The 16,991-nt window shown below is 41.2% G+C and overlaps 1 protein-coding gene across 1 annotated transcript in view; it reads right to left on the bottom strand.

Moving 5' to 3' along the window:
* Window positions 1-16,991, bottom strand: part of lama4 (laminin, alpha 4) — a 182,911-nt gene that overhangs the window by 57,450 nt on the left and 108,470 nt on the right. The window contains exons 18-22 of the mRNA XM_059981458.1: window positions 13,945-14,055; window positions 11,148-11,327; window positions 8,359-8,498; window positions 1,071-1,241; window positions 359-504 (exon numbers count right to left, since the gene is read on the bottom strand). Of these exons, the coding sequence (XP_059837441.1) occupies window positions 359-504; window positions 1,071-1,241; window positions 8,359-8,498; window positions 11,148-11,327; window positions 13,945-14,055 (748 nt within the window). The remainder of the gene's footprint in view (window positions 1-358; window positions 505-1,070; window positions 1,242-8,358; window positions 8,499-11,147; window positions 11,328-13,944; window positions 14,056-16,991) is intronic.

The raw sequence follows: 16,991 nt of genomic DNA, 5'->3' as shown, positions 1-16,991 counted from the left end.
GACCATTCTAATTCAGCCTGGCACTTAAATCAGTCAAACTCAGGTCACTCCTTGCTCTCGGAACTGGGCCTTGCTGCTTTGAGGCACTCCAGGGCTACAAGTTGTCATCATTTAGACTAGCAGCTCAATGACAAACTGAATGCTTAGAGTGTCGTCTGCCAAACTGAATCATCTGGTTGCCAGTAATAATATTTTTAAGTTAATTTTCAATTCCTTTGAAACAAACAGAGTACATTGAAAAACTATTATGAATTTACATCCCAGTTTCCTAAAATGTTGCAAAGATCAACCCTGCAAAATTAAAGATTTGTGTTATCAAGCAAAAATCTTTACAAATGATAGAAGAAGTGGAAGTTACCTTTCTATTTTAATTAAATTGAAATAGTTTGGCCAAGTGCTCACTGGCTTTGAGTTTAAGGGGATTTCAACATCTTTGCTTCCAAGGTTGTAGACGAAAACCAGATTGTCATTCTTAATACTCAAACCAATGTAATCTTGGCCTCCCTAAAACATAACAAGAAACAACTGCAAATAAAATGACTCATTCAGTCATAATAATAATCAGAATAGTCATCAGAATAATAAACACAAGAATGTCTGCAGATGCAGGAAATCCGAGCAACGCACAGAACATGCTGGAGGAAATCAGCAGGCCAGGCAGCATCAATGAAAAAGAGTAAACAGTTGACATTTTGGGCCGAATTCCCTCACCAGGACTCTCTTTTTTAAAAAAAGCAGGATGTTCAGGAAGAGAAGGAGGCTTGAAGACAAAGGCAGGTGTCATTGGAGCGGGTTGGGAAGTCCTTCCTAAAGAAGTAGGCAGGGAGATAGAGGCAGCGGGAGAAGAGCTCTGCGTTATTGTGGACATGGGACTCACAAATGTGTGGGCGCAGGGTAATGGAGTCCTGATGAAGCGTCTCGGCCTGAAATGTTGACTGTTTACCCTTTTCCATAGATGCTGCCTGGCCTGCTGAGTTCTGCCAGCAGTTTGCGTGTGTTGCAGCAGAATTACAAGGCCAAAAACATTCTAGTTCTCCAGGTAGACTATTTCTTGAAGTAGGTGCACTTACATTCTTGTTTCCAAGATACATAATGAATCTATCTCGTATGGCAGCTTGTTCCGTTAATGAAGGGATTCGCATATACAGACTCATTGAAGTAAAGGACTTAAGCTCCTCTAAATTTGTTTTTGTATGAAGTTCAACAGCGGATCGGCCATCAAACTTCATGGAGACCTGAACCTAAGGGGAAACAAGAGAGCATACAATTACTTCAAATAATGCTGTTAGAAAATCCAGACATTTTATTATTCGTGCTTTTTTGTATTTGCGCAGTTTGTCTTCTTTTGCACATCGGCAGCTTGTCAGTATTTGCATGTGTCTTTGCATTGATTCTATTTTACACTCACTTGCCCATCCATTGAGATGTTCCCACAATCAATGATCTCACTTTAAGGACTCTTTATCTTGTTACCTCATGTTCTCGCTATTCATTGCTATTTAATTATATTTGCATTTGCACTGTTTGTTGTCTTCTGCACTCTAGTTAATCTTTCATTGATGCTGTTTTAGTTACTAATCTATAGATTTGCTGAGTATGCCCACAGGCAAATGAATCTCAGCTTTGACACACATTTACTTCCACATTTAATAAAGTTTACTTTGAAATTTGATCTTCTCTCTACTCTATTGTGAATGCCTGTAAGAAAACAAATCTCAGGATAGTATCGTTTGACATATTTGTAGAGGTCTTAGATAATAAATTTACTTAGACTTTGATATTTCTGTTGAAAAACTATCTGTGAAAGGAGAAGCAATAATTTTATTCAGCATGTTTAATATATGTGGTAGGGAAGGGCTGTGTTGGCACGTGGCCAAGTGGTTAAGGTGTTCGTCTAGTGATCTGAAGGTCGCTAGTTCGAGCCTTGGCTAAGTCTGCGTGTGTGTCCTTGAACAAGGCACTTAACCAAACTTCGCTCTGCGACGACACTGGTGCCAAGCTGCATGGGTCCTAATGCCCTTCCCTTGGATAACATTGGTGGCATGGAGAGGGGAGACTTGCAGCATGGGCAACTGTCAGTCTTCCATAAAAAAATCATTGCCTAGGCTTGCACCCTGGAAACTTTCCAAGGCGCAAATCCATGGTCTATCGAGACTAAAGGAGGCCTATGTACAGGGAAGGACTGTTAGTAGTGTTCATGATCTTGGATTAAAAGTCTCTCTACCATTCAGAAATAGAATCGGGTTTAATATGACTAGCATATGTTGTGAACTTTGTTTTATATAAAATAGTTAAGTTAAATAAGTAGTGTAAAAATAGAAATAAAAAGATAGTGAGGTAATGTTCATTGGGTTCAATATCCATTAAGAAATTGGATGGCAGAGAGGAAGAAGCTGTTCCTGAATCACTGAGTGTGTGTCTTTAGACTCCTGTATCTCCTTCCTGTTGAGAGAAATGAAAACAAGGCACAAAGGAGGTTCTTAAAGATGCTGCCTTTTTGAGATGTCCTGGAAACTAAAGAAGCTAGTGCCCATGAAGGGGCTGAGTAAGTTTACAACTCTTTGCAGTTTATTTTGATCCTGTGCAGTTGTCCCACTCTGCTCTCCTCCCCAATACCAGACATTAATGCAGCCAGTTAGAATGCTCTACATTGCTGTAGAAATTTATGAGTGTCTTCGATGACGTGCTAAATCTCCTCAAACTCCAAATGAAATGAAATGTAAACACTTATATTATAGAAATATTGTGTTTATAGTTATTATTATCCGAAGAGTGTAGACCGATAGAAGCTGATAAAACTAGCCCACTTCATGAAACAGAATGGAAAGTAAGCTCTAATCCAGTGTATTCCATTTGCTCAGGAGAGAAAGAAAGCTTACTGCCCACTTAGGGACTTCCATGTCCACAAATGCGTAACGTCTAGTGTGGTGCTGATATCACCTGTGTTTATCCAGAGTTCGGATTTCAATTTCATTGTCCTGTCTAAGGAGTTCGTAAGTTCTCCCCTCATGAACCGCGTGGGTTTCCTCCAAATTCTCCAGTTTCCTCCCACAGTCCAAAGACACACTGGTTAGCAGGTTAATTGTGATTGTAAATTGTCCTGCGATTAAGCTAGTATTAATAGGTGGGATGCTGGGCAGTGCAGTTCCTTTGGTTAGAAGGGCCTGTTCCATGCCATCTCTAAGTCAAATAAGTAAATACATAAAAGTCATAACATTCAATTGTTTGTAATGACAATCTACAAGCTATGAATGCTTTAAATAGTATTTCTCTCTGTTAAGACCACAAGACATAAGAGCAGAATTAGCCTATTCAGCCTATCAAGTCTGACCCTCCAAATGATCGAGGCTGATTTATCATCATCCCCAAACATGGCCACAATGACATTAATTCCATCATCCAGATCACTGACATGTAACATGAAAAGTGTAAGACCCAACACAGACTGTTGTGGAGCGCTGTAAGTCGCTGGCAGCTAGCCTGAAAAGGCCCCTTTTATTTCCAGTCTTTGCCTTCCGACAGTCAATCTTCTATCCATGCCTATACCTTTCCAATAATAATAAATGTGCCATCCTTGCTTGTATGTAGAACTTTGTCAAAGGCCTTCTGAAAATCCAAGTAAACAACATTGATTGACTCTCCTAAATTTATCCCGCTTGTTATTTTCTCTAAAAGTCCCAACAGATTTGTCAGGTAACATCTCCCCTTAAGGAAACCATGCTGACTTCGGCCATTTTTTTATTACATGCTTCCAAGCAACTTGAACTAAGACCACATACAGGGAAATGAACTACAACACTGTCTTAGGAATGTTAGATTTTTAAATATGGTTTAAGATGGCATGATCTCCATATCATCTCAACATCATCAAGGCTGTCTGGGATTATTTAGAGAGACAGAAGCAAGTGCGACAGCCAAAGTCTGCAGAAGAACTGTGGCAAGTTTTCCAAGATGCTTGAAACAACCTACTAGCCAATTTTCTTATAAAACTTCATGAACTGATGCAGCTTTAAAGGCAAAGAGTGGTCACACCAAATATTGATTTGATTTAGTTTTTTTTTACTGTTTATGACTCTTTATAGTACGTTTGTAATAGTTTTTGACATTTAGAAACTTTAGATTTATTATTTTGAAAGCATCTTCGCTTTACAGAGTTTTTTACATGTGTCTAAGACTTTTGCACAATACAGTATATGATTATGGGTGGAGATAAGGAAGGCAAAGGGGAAAGTTCGATGCAGTAATGAGAAACGGAGGTCCAGGCAGCATCGCTTATGTTTGCAATTCATCCTTGGAAAATCAGTATGCACTACTCAATGGATAAATGATTTGGAAAAAATAAATTTAACAATGGGTTTTTTCTTTTAGTAGGAGTAATTGATACTAAAATAAGTGCAGAGGATAATAACCATTTTATTTTTGTATATGTTGAGAGTGCCTGGACTTTTAATCACAACTCTTCTTTCGATCTTCTCACAAGCAAACAATTCATACAAAAACAGGCACAACTACTTCTGGATGGAAGAATGTGGGGAGATCACATTTATGACTTAATAAATGACTGCAAATATAGCTAAAACTTAACATATGGAAACATTTGGTTAAAGGATATAATTGAAAGGCCAAAAATTGCTGTGGCACCTTAGCAATGTGAAGATGAATTATTCAAAATGGCAAATTTGGCCAATTGGCCCAGTCTTTGGAAAAACACATCCTGTGATTTACAAAGCCAGGAGTAATTAACTACAGGGTACTTCCTGCATTTTCTCTATATGAGACTCCTGCAATCATGTATTTTAAGAGTTGCCCCTGGAGCATATATATAGCTGCAGAGTTCTCTCTGAAATAACTCTGTAAACATGACCATACTGATTTGATTTGGTAATCACCACTGGTAGTGTAAATTGGGTTGCAAAAACAGAAGCAATACATTTGAGTAACATGCAGTATTCTTGATATTCTATTCATCATCTTGTAAAGAAAGATTATGAGAAGTTTACGCTTTGCAACAGCCCAGTGCATCATCGGCACCAGCGTACCTGCCATTAAGGACATACATACAGAAAGGTTATCGGAGAAAGGTCAGTTATGTCATAAACACGAGAAATTCTGCAGATGTTGGAAATCCAAAGAAGTCCCAACAAAGGGTCTGGGCTCGAAACATCGACTGTTTATTTATTTTCATGGATGCTACCTGACCAGTTGCGTGCCTTCAGTGTTTTGTGCATGGTGTTATATCAGGAAGGATCCCACCCTCCCTGCTTATGGATTGTTTGTCTCACTCCCTTCAGGGAAGAGACTAAACAGCATCCATGCCAAGACCATTAGATTCAGAAACAGTAACTTCCCCCAAGCCAGCAGGCTGATCAACACCTCCACCATCGAAACCAACCCAGCAGCACTACATCCACATCAGCTAGTGTCATTTCATGTGCATAAAGTTTGCTTGTACATTGTGTTTTATAGGATTGATTTATATTTGTATTTATTGTGTTTTCTTGCTTTTTTAATGTTCTTTATGCTTATTATGATTTTTTAATGCTTCATCAGATCTGAAGCGACAATTATTTTATTTTCCTTTGCACTCCTGTACTGAAGAATGAGAGTAAATAGTTGTGAATCTTCAATCTTCAATGTTACCAGGACTTGAGGGCTTGAGCTAAGAGGAAAGGTCGAATCAGCTGGGATTTTATTACTTCGAGCAGAGGAAATTGAGGGAAGATGTTACAGAGGTGTATAAAATCACGTGGGCTGTGCATAGAATGAATAAAATCTTTTATTTCCAGGGAAAAGGAGTCAAAGACTGGAGATATACATTTAAGGTGAAAAGGGAAAAATTTAAGAGTGACCCAAGAGACAGCTTCATCATACAGGGGGTGGTGTTTATACAGAATGAGATGCTAAAGGAAGTGGTTGCAGAATGTACAATAACTCAGAATCAGATTTAATATCACCGATATATGTCATGATGAAATTTGTTAACTTTGTGGGAACAGTACAATGTAATATAAGGTAATTGAGACAAAAAGAAAACTGAATCACAGTAGATAAATAAGTATATAATTAAATCAAGTAAGTAGCGCAGAGGAATAGAAAATGAAAAAAAGTAGTAAGGTAAACATGAGGAAATCTGCAGCTACTGGAAATTCAAGCAACACACACAAAATGCTGGTGGAACGCAGCAGACTAGGCAGCATCTATAAGAAGAAGCACAGTCAATGTTTCGGGCTGAGACCCTTCATCAGGACTAACAGAAAAAAGAGATAGGAAGAGATTTGAAAATGGGAGGGGAAGGGGGGATCCGAAATGATAGGAGAAGACAGGAGGGGGAGGGATGACGTTAAGAGCTGGAAAGTTGATTGGCAAAAGGGATACACAGCTGGAGAAGGGGGAGTATCATAGGATGGAAGGCCTTGGAAGAAATAAAGGGGGAAGGAAGCACCAGAGGAAGATGGAAATGGGGTAGGAAGGAGAGGAGGGGCATTAACGGAAGTTAGAGAAATCGATGTTCATGCCATCAGGTTGGAGGCTACCCAGACGGAATATAAGGTGTTGTTCCTCCAACCTGAGTGTGGCTTTATCTTCACAGTAGAGGAAGCCATGGATAGACATATCAGAATGGGAATGGGACGTGGAATTAAAATGTGTGGCCACTGGGAGATCCTGCTTTCTCTGGCGGACAGAGCGCAGGTGTTCAGCAAAACGGTCTCCCAGTCTGCATCGGGTCTCATCAATATATAAAAGGCCACTTCAGGAGCACCAGACACCAGCCGACTCACAGGTGAAGTGCTGCCTCACCTGGAAGGACCGTCTGGGGCCCTGAATGGTGGTGAGGGAGGACGTGTATGGGCAGGTATAGCACTTGTTCTGAAAAGGTAGTGTTTTAGATATAATGTCCATTCAGAAATCAGATGGAAGCTGTTCCTGAATCATTGACTCTGTGGCTTCACGCTCATGTACCTTCTTCCAGATGGTAACAATGAAAAGAGGGCAATTCCTGGGTGGTGGGGGCTCTTAATGAAGGACGCTCCTTTTTCAGAGGCACTGCTTCTTGAAGATAGCCTGGATATTGTGAAGGATAGTACCTGTGATGGAGCTGACTAAATTTCAACTCTGTGCAGCTTACTTAGATCCTTTACAGTAGCTTCCTGACCGCACCCCACCATCCCAGACGGTGATGCAGCCAGTTAGAATGCTCTGCATGGTGCATCTGTAGAAATTAGTGGGTGTTTTTGGTGACATTAAAAATCTGCTCAAATTCCTAATTAAATGTGGCTGTCTGGGTTAGATGGCATCATTGTAGGCATGGGTGAGTTGATCAGCTTTATTTCTCATATGTATACGAAAGCATACAATTTGATCAGCAGTTTGAAGCAGTATTTGCATCAGCGAGGATTGTGATGGACGACCCACAAGTATTGCTGTGCTGTCAGCACCAACACAGTCTGTCGACAACTCAGTAACCCTAACTGCATGAGAGGAAACTGGAGGGATTCCACACGCTCATGGAGAACGTAATAGTTCCTTACAGACAGTGACGGGAATCGAACCCCAATCTTAGAGCAGGCAGTGTAATAATGTGACACTAACCACTATGCTACCACGTGGTTTCCTGGCCGTATTACTGCGTCACTTTCTGACTGGTCTGTCAACACCAGCTCCATAGCAAAGAAAGCCCAGCAGCATCTCTACTTTCTGTGAAGGCTGAGGAAAGTCCATCTCCCATCCCCCATCCTCATCACATTCTACAGGAATTGTACTGAGAATATCCTGAGCAGCTGTGTCACTGCCTGGTTCGGAAATTGCACCATCTTGGATCGCAAGACCCTGCAGTGGATAGTGAGGTCGGCTGAGAAGATCATCAGGGTCTCCCTTCCCGCCGTCACAGACATTTACACTACACGCTGCATCCGCAAAGCAAACAGTATTGTGAAGGACCCCACGCAAACCTCATACAAACTCTTCTCCCTCCTGCTGTCTGGGAAAAAGCACCGAAGCATTCAGACTCTCACGACCAGACTACGTAACAGTTTCTTCCCCCAAGCTATCAGACTCCTCAATACCCAGAGCCTGGACTGACACCTTACTGCCCTATTGTCCTGTTTATTATTTATTGTAATGCCTGCACTGTTTTGTGCTCATTATGCAGTCCTGCGTAGGTCTGTAGTCTAGTGTAGTTTTTTTTCTGTGTTGTTTTTTACATAGTTCAGTCTAGTTTTTGTACTGTGTCATGTAACACCATGGTCCTGAGAAAACGTTGTCTCAGTTTTACTGTGAACTGTACCAGCAGTTATGGTCGAAATGACAATAAAAAGTGACTTGGCTTGACTCACCAGCTCAGTAAACAGGATTTCTCACCTTGCTGGCCACATTCTTTGACTGTGCGATGAGTTCCCGGATTCGCCGAATGCTTGCAGAAATATTGCTAGCTGGCCTTTTTTCTTCCACAACTTTAAGTTTATCCAAAAGCTGTGGAACTATTTCTGTCAGATTTTTCACTGTGAACAAGAAGGGAAATAATGTATTTATAAGCTGCAAGACTTGAAGAATTTGAAAGGGCCAAGAGAAACCTACAGTTCGATCTTAGGCACATATATATATCTATAGCTCAGGTGCCTAAGACGTTTGCACAGTGCTGTATTTGCCAATGTGGAGCAGAGAAGCGAGCTTGTAAATCTGGTGGGAACAAAGGATTTTAGGATTGGTGAGGGTGGAGTGCCATGGGAGGGGTATGGGACAGGTGGCAGAGAAGGAATTCCAGGCGGGGGGATGCCAAGGGTGTCAATATACCCAGCCTTGAGACACCAGCTAAATCATTTGAACCTAAACAAGTAGTTTATTGATCATTACAGAATGACTGTCCAGTGCATCCCCTCCCCCTCCATTCCCCTTTTCCCAATAAGATACCCCTCTCCTTGTCCCCTTCCCACTCTCAGTCCACAATAGAAACCCCTATCAGAATCAGGTTTATCATCACACTCATGTCATGATTTTTTTTTGTGGCAGCAGTACAGTGTAATAATAAAATTACTATAGTGCTGTGCAAAAGTCTTAGCTATTCAGTTCTGGTTATCTTGCGACAGGAAGAATGTGGATAATATAGAGAGTACAGAGGAGATTTACAAGGATGTTGCCTGGATTGGAGGGCATACATTATGAGAATAGGTTGAGTGAACTTGGTCTTTTCCCCTTGGAGTGATGGAGGATGAGAGGTGACCTGATAGAGGTGTATAAGTTGATGAGAGGCATTGATCGTGTGGATAGCCAGAGGCTCTTTCCCAGGGCTGAAATAGCTAACACAAGGGGGCATAGTTTTAAGGTGCTTGGAAGTAGGTACAAGGGGAATGTCAGGGGTAAGTTTTTCACACAGAGAGTGGTGGGTGTGTGGAATGCACTGCCGGCAGTGGTGGTGGAAGTGGATAGAATAGAGTCTTTTAAGAGCCTCTCAGTTAGGTACATGGAGCTTAGAAAAATAGAGCTATACGCTAGGGAGATTCCAGGCAGTTTCTAGAGTAGGTTACTCATGGTTGGCACAACTTTGTGGGCCGAAGGGCCTGTAATGTGCAGTAGATTTCTATGTTCTATGTTCAATAGATATGTGGCTAAGACTTTTGCATAGCACTGTATATGCAACAGTTAATAGGAATTCTGTATTTTTCTGTTAAAAAACAGACATTGTTCACTTCCCAGGTTACAATAATAAACATTACCATTTGAAAATATCAATGGAAACATGATTCGTCCAGAAATCATTACATAATTGTTTCCAGTAAATACTAGCTCATAACTGGCAACTGTTTAAGACACACAGATTGGCTACAGGCATATGGTTGAGAAAGATAGAGTTAATATTTTAGGTGGGAAAACCTTTTCTAACCCTTCCAGCTAAAACATTAACTCCTGACCATAAGACATAGCAGTAGAATTAGGCTATTTGGCCCACCTAATCTGCTTTGTCATTCTAGCAGTACTGATTCATTATCCTTTTCAACCCCATTCTCCTGCCCTCTCCCCTTAATCTTTTACGCTCTTACTAAACAAAAACCTATCAACCTCCACTTTGTATATGCAGTGACTTGGTCTCTACAGCTGTTTGCGGCAATGGATAGCACAGATTTACCATCCTCTGACTAAGGAAATTCCTCCTTATGCCTGACCAGTTAGATGCTTCTAGCCTTTCCTGATTTCATTCAGAAAATGAGACCTTAGTTTAAAAGTGAGTCAATTTAGGGCTGAAGAAAAAATACTGATTAAATAAAGTACCGCTCTCTGGCTAAAGAAATCCCTCCTCATCCCTCACACAAAATGCTGGTGGAACACAGCAGGCCAGGCAGCTTCTATAAGGAGAAGCACTGTCGACGTTTCAGGCCAAGACCTTCGTCAGGACTAACCAAAAGGAAAGGTAGTAAGAGATTTGAAAGTAGTGGGGGGAGGGGGAAATGCGAAATGATAGGAGAAGACCGGAGGGGGTGGGATGAAGCTAGGAGCTGGAAAGGTGATTGGCGAAAGTGATACAGAGCAGGAGAAGGGAAAGGATCAGGGGATGAGAGGCCTCGGGAGAAAGAAAGGGTGAGGGGGGGAGCACCAGAAGGAGATGGAGAACAGGCAGGGTGATGGACAGAAAGAGGGAAAAAAAAACAAACAACTAAATGTCAAGGATGGGGTAAGAAGGGGAGGAGGGGCATTAACGCAAGTTAGAGAAGTCAATATTCATGCCATCAGGTTGAAGGCTACCCAGCCGGTATATAAGGTGTTGTTCCTCCAACCTGAGTGTGGCTTCATCTTGACAGTAGGGGAGGCCATGGATAAACATATCAGAATGGGAATGGGATAGTAATCCCTTACTACCTTTCCTTTCAGTTAGTGTTGACGAAGGGTCTCGGTCCGAAACGTCGACACCGCTTCTCCTTATAGATGCTGCCTGGCCTGCTGTGTTCCACCAGCATTTTGTGTGTGTTGTTTGAATTTCCAGCATCTGCAGATTTCCTCGAGTTTGCTCTCCTCATCCCTGACCAGTTGAATGGCTATTTATTAGTTATATGGTCCAGAGGTTCAAGGGCTAAACTTTGCAATCAGCTTCTTCAGCAACACTTCAATTTTTTTGTATAAACAATGAGTAAAACATGAGCTTCATGACCGTAGATTACCTGTGTCCCCAGCTGAGCTGACAGTCTTCTTGAAAGCAATTCCATCGTCAGCAGAAGTGCTCAGGTTCTGAAGCCAGCCTCTCACCAGTTCACCCATTGGGTTGACTGTCTGTAGAACCATTTGAGAAGTATCCATTGCTTCTTTGGCAATTAGCTTCGATCGGTTCAACCGGTCGCTATCTGAAATATTTATATTTTGAGAAATGCTTTAATTTCTTGGATGAGATCGTTCATCAGGTTGGATCAATGTTTTTCTTTGGTACAGACAGAGATAGCCAGCCTTATGGCTTTTATTTACGCATGTAGTTTGTTCCATTGAATTTCTGCTCATTGCTGACTCCTCCAGGATTTTAATAGTGGGAGATTCATAATGGTAATGCCAATGGATGTCAAAGGTAGGTAGTAAGTATACTTTTCTCTCTCTCTCTCTCTCTCTCTCTCTCTCTCTCTCTCTCTCATTGAAATTTTGTCCCTTCTAAGTCTATGAACCTCACTTTTGCTAAGATATCACCATTCAAATACCGCCTTGGTATCAAAGGCAATCATTCTCACCTCACATTCTCACATCTGCAATTCAGCTCTTTTGCTCTCATTAGAAACAAGATCAAAGTTCAAAATAATGTTATCATCAAAGTACTTATATATCACCATTTACTACACTAATATTTATTTTTTTGCGGGCATCCAGAGTAGAACAAAGGACCACAATAGAATCAATAAAAAAATTACCCACTGATGCTAACAGCCAATACGCAAAAGATGACAAATTGAAAATACAAAATAACAAATTTAAACAAGCAAATAAATAATAAATAAATAGATAGATAAATAAATAACACAGGGTACATGAGCTGTTGAGTCCTTGAAAGTGAGTTCACATATTATGGAATCAATTCAGTGTTGAGGTGAGTGAAGTTACTCTCACTAGTTCAGGAGCCTGATGGTTGAAAGAACCGTACCTGTCTGTAGTCAAGTAGTCCTTGTGAAAACCAAGCTGGGCATTGGTGAATAACAATAGTCACATGTACTCTACATTGAAACATACATTGAAATGGATTGTTTGTGTCAAATCAAATTGGTGAGGATTGGACTGGGGGCAGCCCGCAAGTGCTATAATTCTTCTGGTGCTAACCTAGCACGCCACAGCTTATTAACCCTAACCTGTATTTATTTGGAATGTTAGAGGAAACCAGAACACCCTGAAGAAACCTGCATGGCTGTGGAGAGAACAGACAAACTCCTTACAGACACTGGTGGGAATCGAACCCTGATCGGTGATTGATGGTGCTGTAAAGCAATTGCACTCACTGCTGCATTACCGTGCCTAATAAATTATGAATGATAATTGGATTTGTTCTGCACTTTGGGAAGACATGGCCATTTACTTCCAAAATCTTTTCTATTATCAGCTTCTTATGGCAATTTTCATTCAAACATGATTCCTCATAGGAAGCTTTACATCAGGAAATGAGATTACTAAGTGACAAGAAAAAAAGTAAAGGGAAGTTCAGTGTAAAATCTAATTGCATAACAGCCAGAAGTGTACAGGCAAGGAAATGAATTGTGGAAATTGAAGTGAATGGTATTAAAGTGGCTGAAGAATTAATGACCTGGTAATTTAGCATATAAAGCAAGAGCTGAAGTGATGTTTGCTGTTAAAGAAAGAGGAAATATTCATTCAGTGTCCACCTGCTTGTTAATGCAAATATCTAATCAGCCAATGATGTAACAGCAACTCAATACATAAACACATGCAGTCATGGTCAAGAAATTCCATTGTTGCACAGAACAAACATCAGAATGGGGAAGAAATGTAATCTAAGTGACTTTGATCGTGGAATGACTGCTGGTGTCAGACAGTGTGGTCCGAGTATCTCAGAAACTGCTGATCTCCTGGGAATTTTCATGTACAACAGTCTCTAGAGTAGAGGTTCGCACCCTGGGTTCCATAGACTCCTTAGTTAATGGCTCCAGGGGAAAAGAAAAGGTTGTGACCCCTTGCTCTACAGTTTACAGAGACTGGTATGAAAAACTAAAAAAAAATGCAGTGAACAGCATGAAAATGTCTTGTTATTGAGAGAGTTCTGAAGAGAATGGTCAAAATAGTTTAAGATGACAGGAAGGTGCCAGTAACTCAAAAAATCACATGTTACAACAATGATGTGCAGAAGAACATGTAGAACCTTACAGTGAATGGGCTACAGGAGCAGAAGACCATGAACATACACTCAGTAACCTCTTGATTAGGTACAGGAGGTGGGCCATTGAGTGTATATCGTATATAAATAGTAATGGAAGGGGTGGTTTTGTGAATCCACAGATTTTAAATCACATGCTCAACCTGTGAGCAGATTGGAGATTACACTACAGTATGAAAAACACTACAGATTTGGCATAAAGTTATTGGTTGCATCGACTCAGATACCTATGTTGTATCAAAAGGTTCATCTTATGTTGTCAGTATTTACTATTATTATTTGTATTTGCAAAGTTTGGCATCTTTTACATATCTTGTTTGTGTGAGGTCTTTCATTAATTCTATTGTGTATCTTTGTGTTTACTATGAATATTCACAAGAAAATGGATCTCGGGGTTGTACGTGGTGTGATGTACTTTGATAAGAAATTCACCTTGAACTTTGAAATTTAATCATTCCCACTTCGGAGACTGTCAAGTACAAGATCAAAAGTAGCTAATTTCATCCCTCTACCACTCTTTTCTTTTTCCAATGTTAAAACAGTATTAAAAATGAAAGTTGTTGACTAACTTAAGAAAAATATCTCTAAGAGGCACTTACTTGACTCAATTGATGCCAGTTCATTGATGGCATTTGTTAGGAGGTCCACTGTTGCATTTTTCTTCCGAGTAACTGCAGCTACGCGGTGCCTAGTCTCATAAAAAGTACTATCTGTAAGAAATTAAGTGACACTAAATTAAAAGGGAATCACAAGATCTTCTTAAGCTAGCCCAAACAGTCTCTCAAACACTTGTTAGATTTCTCTTCTTGGCATTGTATTATACAGAACACAATCAAGGATTTTTTATCCACTGGAGATTTTCATTTGGGAGCCTTACTTCCAATGCCCAGCAGGCAAAGCTGTTCAGTTGACTTCCTAAAAGTGAAACTGGAACATGTCATTAAATCTATGCTGTGTGGTCATTGCATGCCTTGACAAAAAGATGAAACCATTGGGGAACCGCTTCATCAAGCACTTCCGCTCCATTTGCCTTATATTCCATCTGCATAGCCTCCAACCTGATGGCATGAATATTGATTCCGCCTTCCGGTAAAAAATTACCCTCCCCATCCTTCTTCTCTATTCCCCACTCTGGGCCCTTTGCCCCTTCTCACCTGCCTATTATCTCACTCTGGGTCCCCTCCTTCCCTTTCTCCTATAGTTCACTCTTTCCTCTGTTACGTACCCCGTAACTGGATCACTTACCAGCAAAGATAGAGAGGTCCATTGAAATCTGATGGTACTAGTATTTATTGATAAAAATACACAAAACAATATCAATGCAAACATACAGATAGTATACGCCGTCAATACTAAATCTAAAAGCGAGGGTAAAATAATAATCAATAAGAAATAGCTCTATCGTTGTCTAGGGGATGAATGTATTGTCCGATGGAAATATAAAAGTCACTTTTAGTTCATTCAAGCTGCAGCGTTTTGGTTTGAGAGAAAGACGGGTTGAAACTTGCCCAGTCCTTTTATGATGTCAATCCTTCGAGAGTAGTTGGGAGTTGATTTCCCCGTTGTTAGCTAAAATCGCTCTTCCGTGGTCAAGGCACACCGATTCCGGGACAAATGGAAACAAATGCATGTGGCCTTCCCACCGGCTTTTGCTATTACGGGATCGCTAGCGTTTCTTCTGGTGCGACTGAGGGGCTGTTCCCCAGACCCTCTTTTATCCTGACTCACAGGGTCTCAGATGTCAATCAGGTTGAGATGATGCAATCTCTCCACCAAGCTCCCCCTCGGTTCACTGCCTGGGGCTTCGAAGCATCGTACAGGATGTAATACACAAGTCCGTCTCCAAGAGACAATAGCCGGTATCAATGGGTCCGCCTTTCGGAGGTCAGGACACATTCCAATTCTTTGTGGATTCTGCATGTCTTTCTCTCATTTCCTGAGTCTCTTGAACTGACTTAATAGTGATCTTGTGATTCTCACAAAGGAGGGGGCTACCGTGCACCTTCGGCCCCTCAGAGCTGTGGAACATTCATAACACCTCCTATCAGATTCCTTCTTCTCCAGCCCTTTATGTTTCCTACCCAATTAGCTTCACTTATCATCTTCTAGATATCATCCTTTCCCTCCACCCACTTTTTTCCCTTCCTCTTCAGTCCTAAAAGGGTCAGTGTGGACATGGTGGAGGATTACAAGTACCTGGGGATACGAATTGACAATAAACTGGACTGGTCAAAGAACACAGTGGCTGTCTACAAGAAGGGTCAGAGCTGTCTCCATTTCCTGAGGAGACTGAGGTCCTTTAACATCTGCTGGATGATGCTGAGGATGTTCTACGAGTCTGTGGTGTCCAGTACTATCATGTTTGCTGTTGTGTGCTGGGGCAGCAGGCTGAGGGTAGCAGGCACCAACAGAATCAACAAACTCATTCGCAAGGCCAGTGATGTTGTGGGGGTGGAACTGGACTCTCTGACGGTGGTGTCTGAAAAGAGGATGCTGTCCAAGTTGCATGCCATGTTGGACAATGTCTCCCATCCACTCCATAATGTACTGGTTAGGCACAGGAGTACATTCAGCCAGAGACTCATTCCACCGAGATGTAACACTGAGTGTCATAGGAAGTCATTCCTACCTGTGGCCATCAAACTTTACAACTCCTCCCTCGGAGTGTCAGACACCCTGAGCCAATAGGCTGGTCCTGGACTTATTTACTTCTTATTATTTAATTAATTCTGGTTTTATTTTGCTATATTTCTACTCTATTCTTGGTTGGTGCAACTGTAACAAAACCCAATTTCCCTCAGGATCAATAAAGTATGTCTGTCTGTCTGTCTGTCTGTAAAGGAGGGTCTCGGCCAAAAATGTTGAATACTTATTCATTTCCATAGATGCTGCCTGACCTGCAGAGTTCTTCTGGAGTTTTGTGTGTGTTGCTTAAGATTTGGGAATTCATGAGGCCTCGCCCTTTAGATATGGGGGTTCCTGAGGCCTAGTCTCTGAGCTCAATTGAACTTTGCTCAGCTGTCTTTCTTTTGCTTGTAGCTGGATCTGGCAGTGGGGGAGGTTGTGGGATGGAGTGGTTGAAGTGTATAGATGCCAAGGCAGTAGTTGGTAAAACATCCAACAACACAAATCACTCTGGGAGGTGCACTGTTGTGAGGTGGAACGAGCTAGAAATAATCCCTTGTGCTTCTTGGTAGAATTTATTTTTAATCGAAAGGTATTAGAATAAACAGCACTACGTGAGCTCATTTCTAGGCAATTAACATCAGCTGTTACTGCCCTTTACACATGGCTTGGATGGGTGTGAAAATATCAGTTAAACAGCCATAACAAAATAAATACTAAGGCACTTAGTGTTTTTTTTTCCCTCATAGAAGTTCTGATCTGAATGTTGCATCTGAATTTTAACTTGTTCATTGATTGTGAAATTGGGAGGGTTCAAAGATTCCAGGATTGAAAGGCTTCTCATATTTGGAGCATTTAATTGCTCTGGGCCTGTACTCACTGGAATTGAGGAGAATGAGGGGAGATCTCATTGAAGCCTATCGAATGTTGAAAGGCCTCGATTGAGTAGATTCGGAGAGGATATTTCCTATGGTGGGGGAGTCTTAGACGAGAAGACACTGCCTCAGAATAGAGAGACATC

This window comes from Hypanus sabinus, chromosome 10, assembly GCF_030144855.1.
Source record: "Hypanus sabinus isolate sHypSab1 chromosome 10, sHypSab1.hap1, whole genome shotgun sequence".
NCBI classification, from domain to species: Eukaryota; Metazoa; Chordata; class Chondrichthyes; order Myliobatiformes; family Dasyatidae; genus Hypanus; species Hypanus sabinus.
This window is presented reverse-complemented; position numbering and strand designations above follow the sequence as displayed.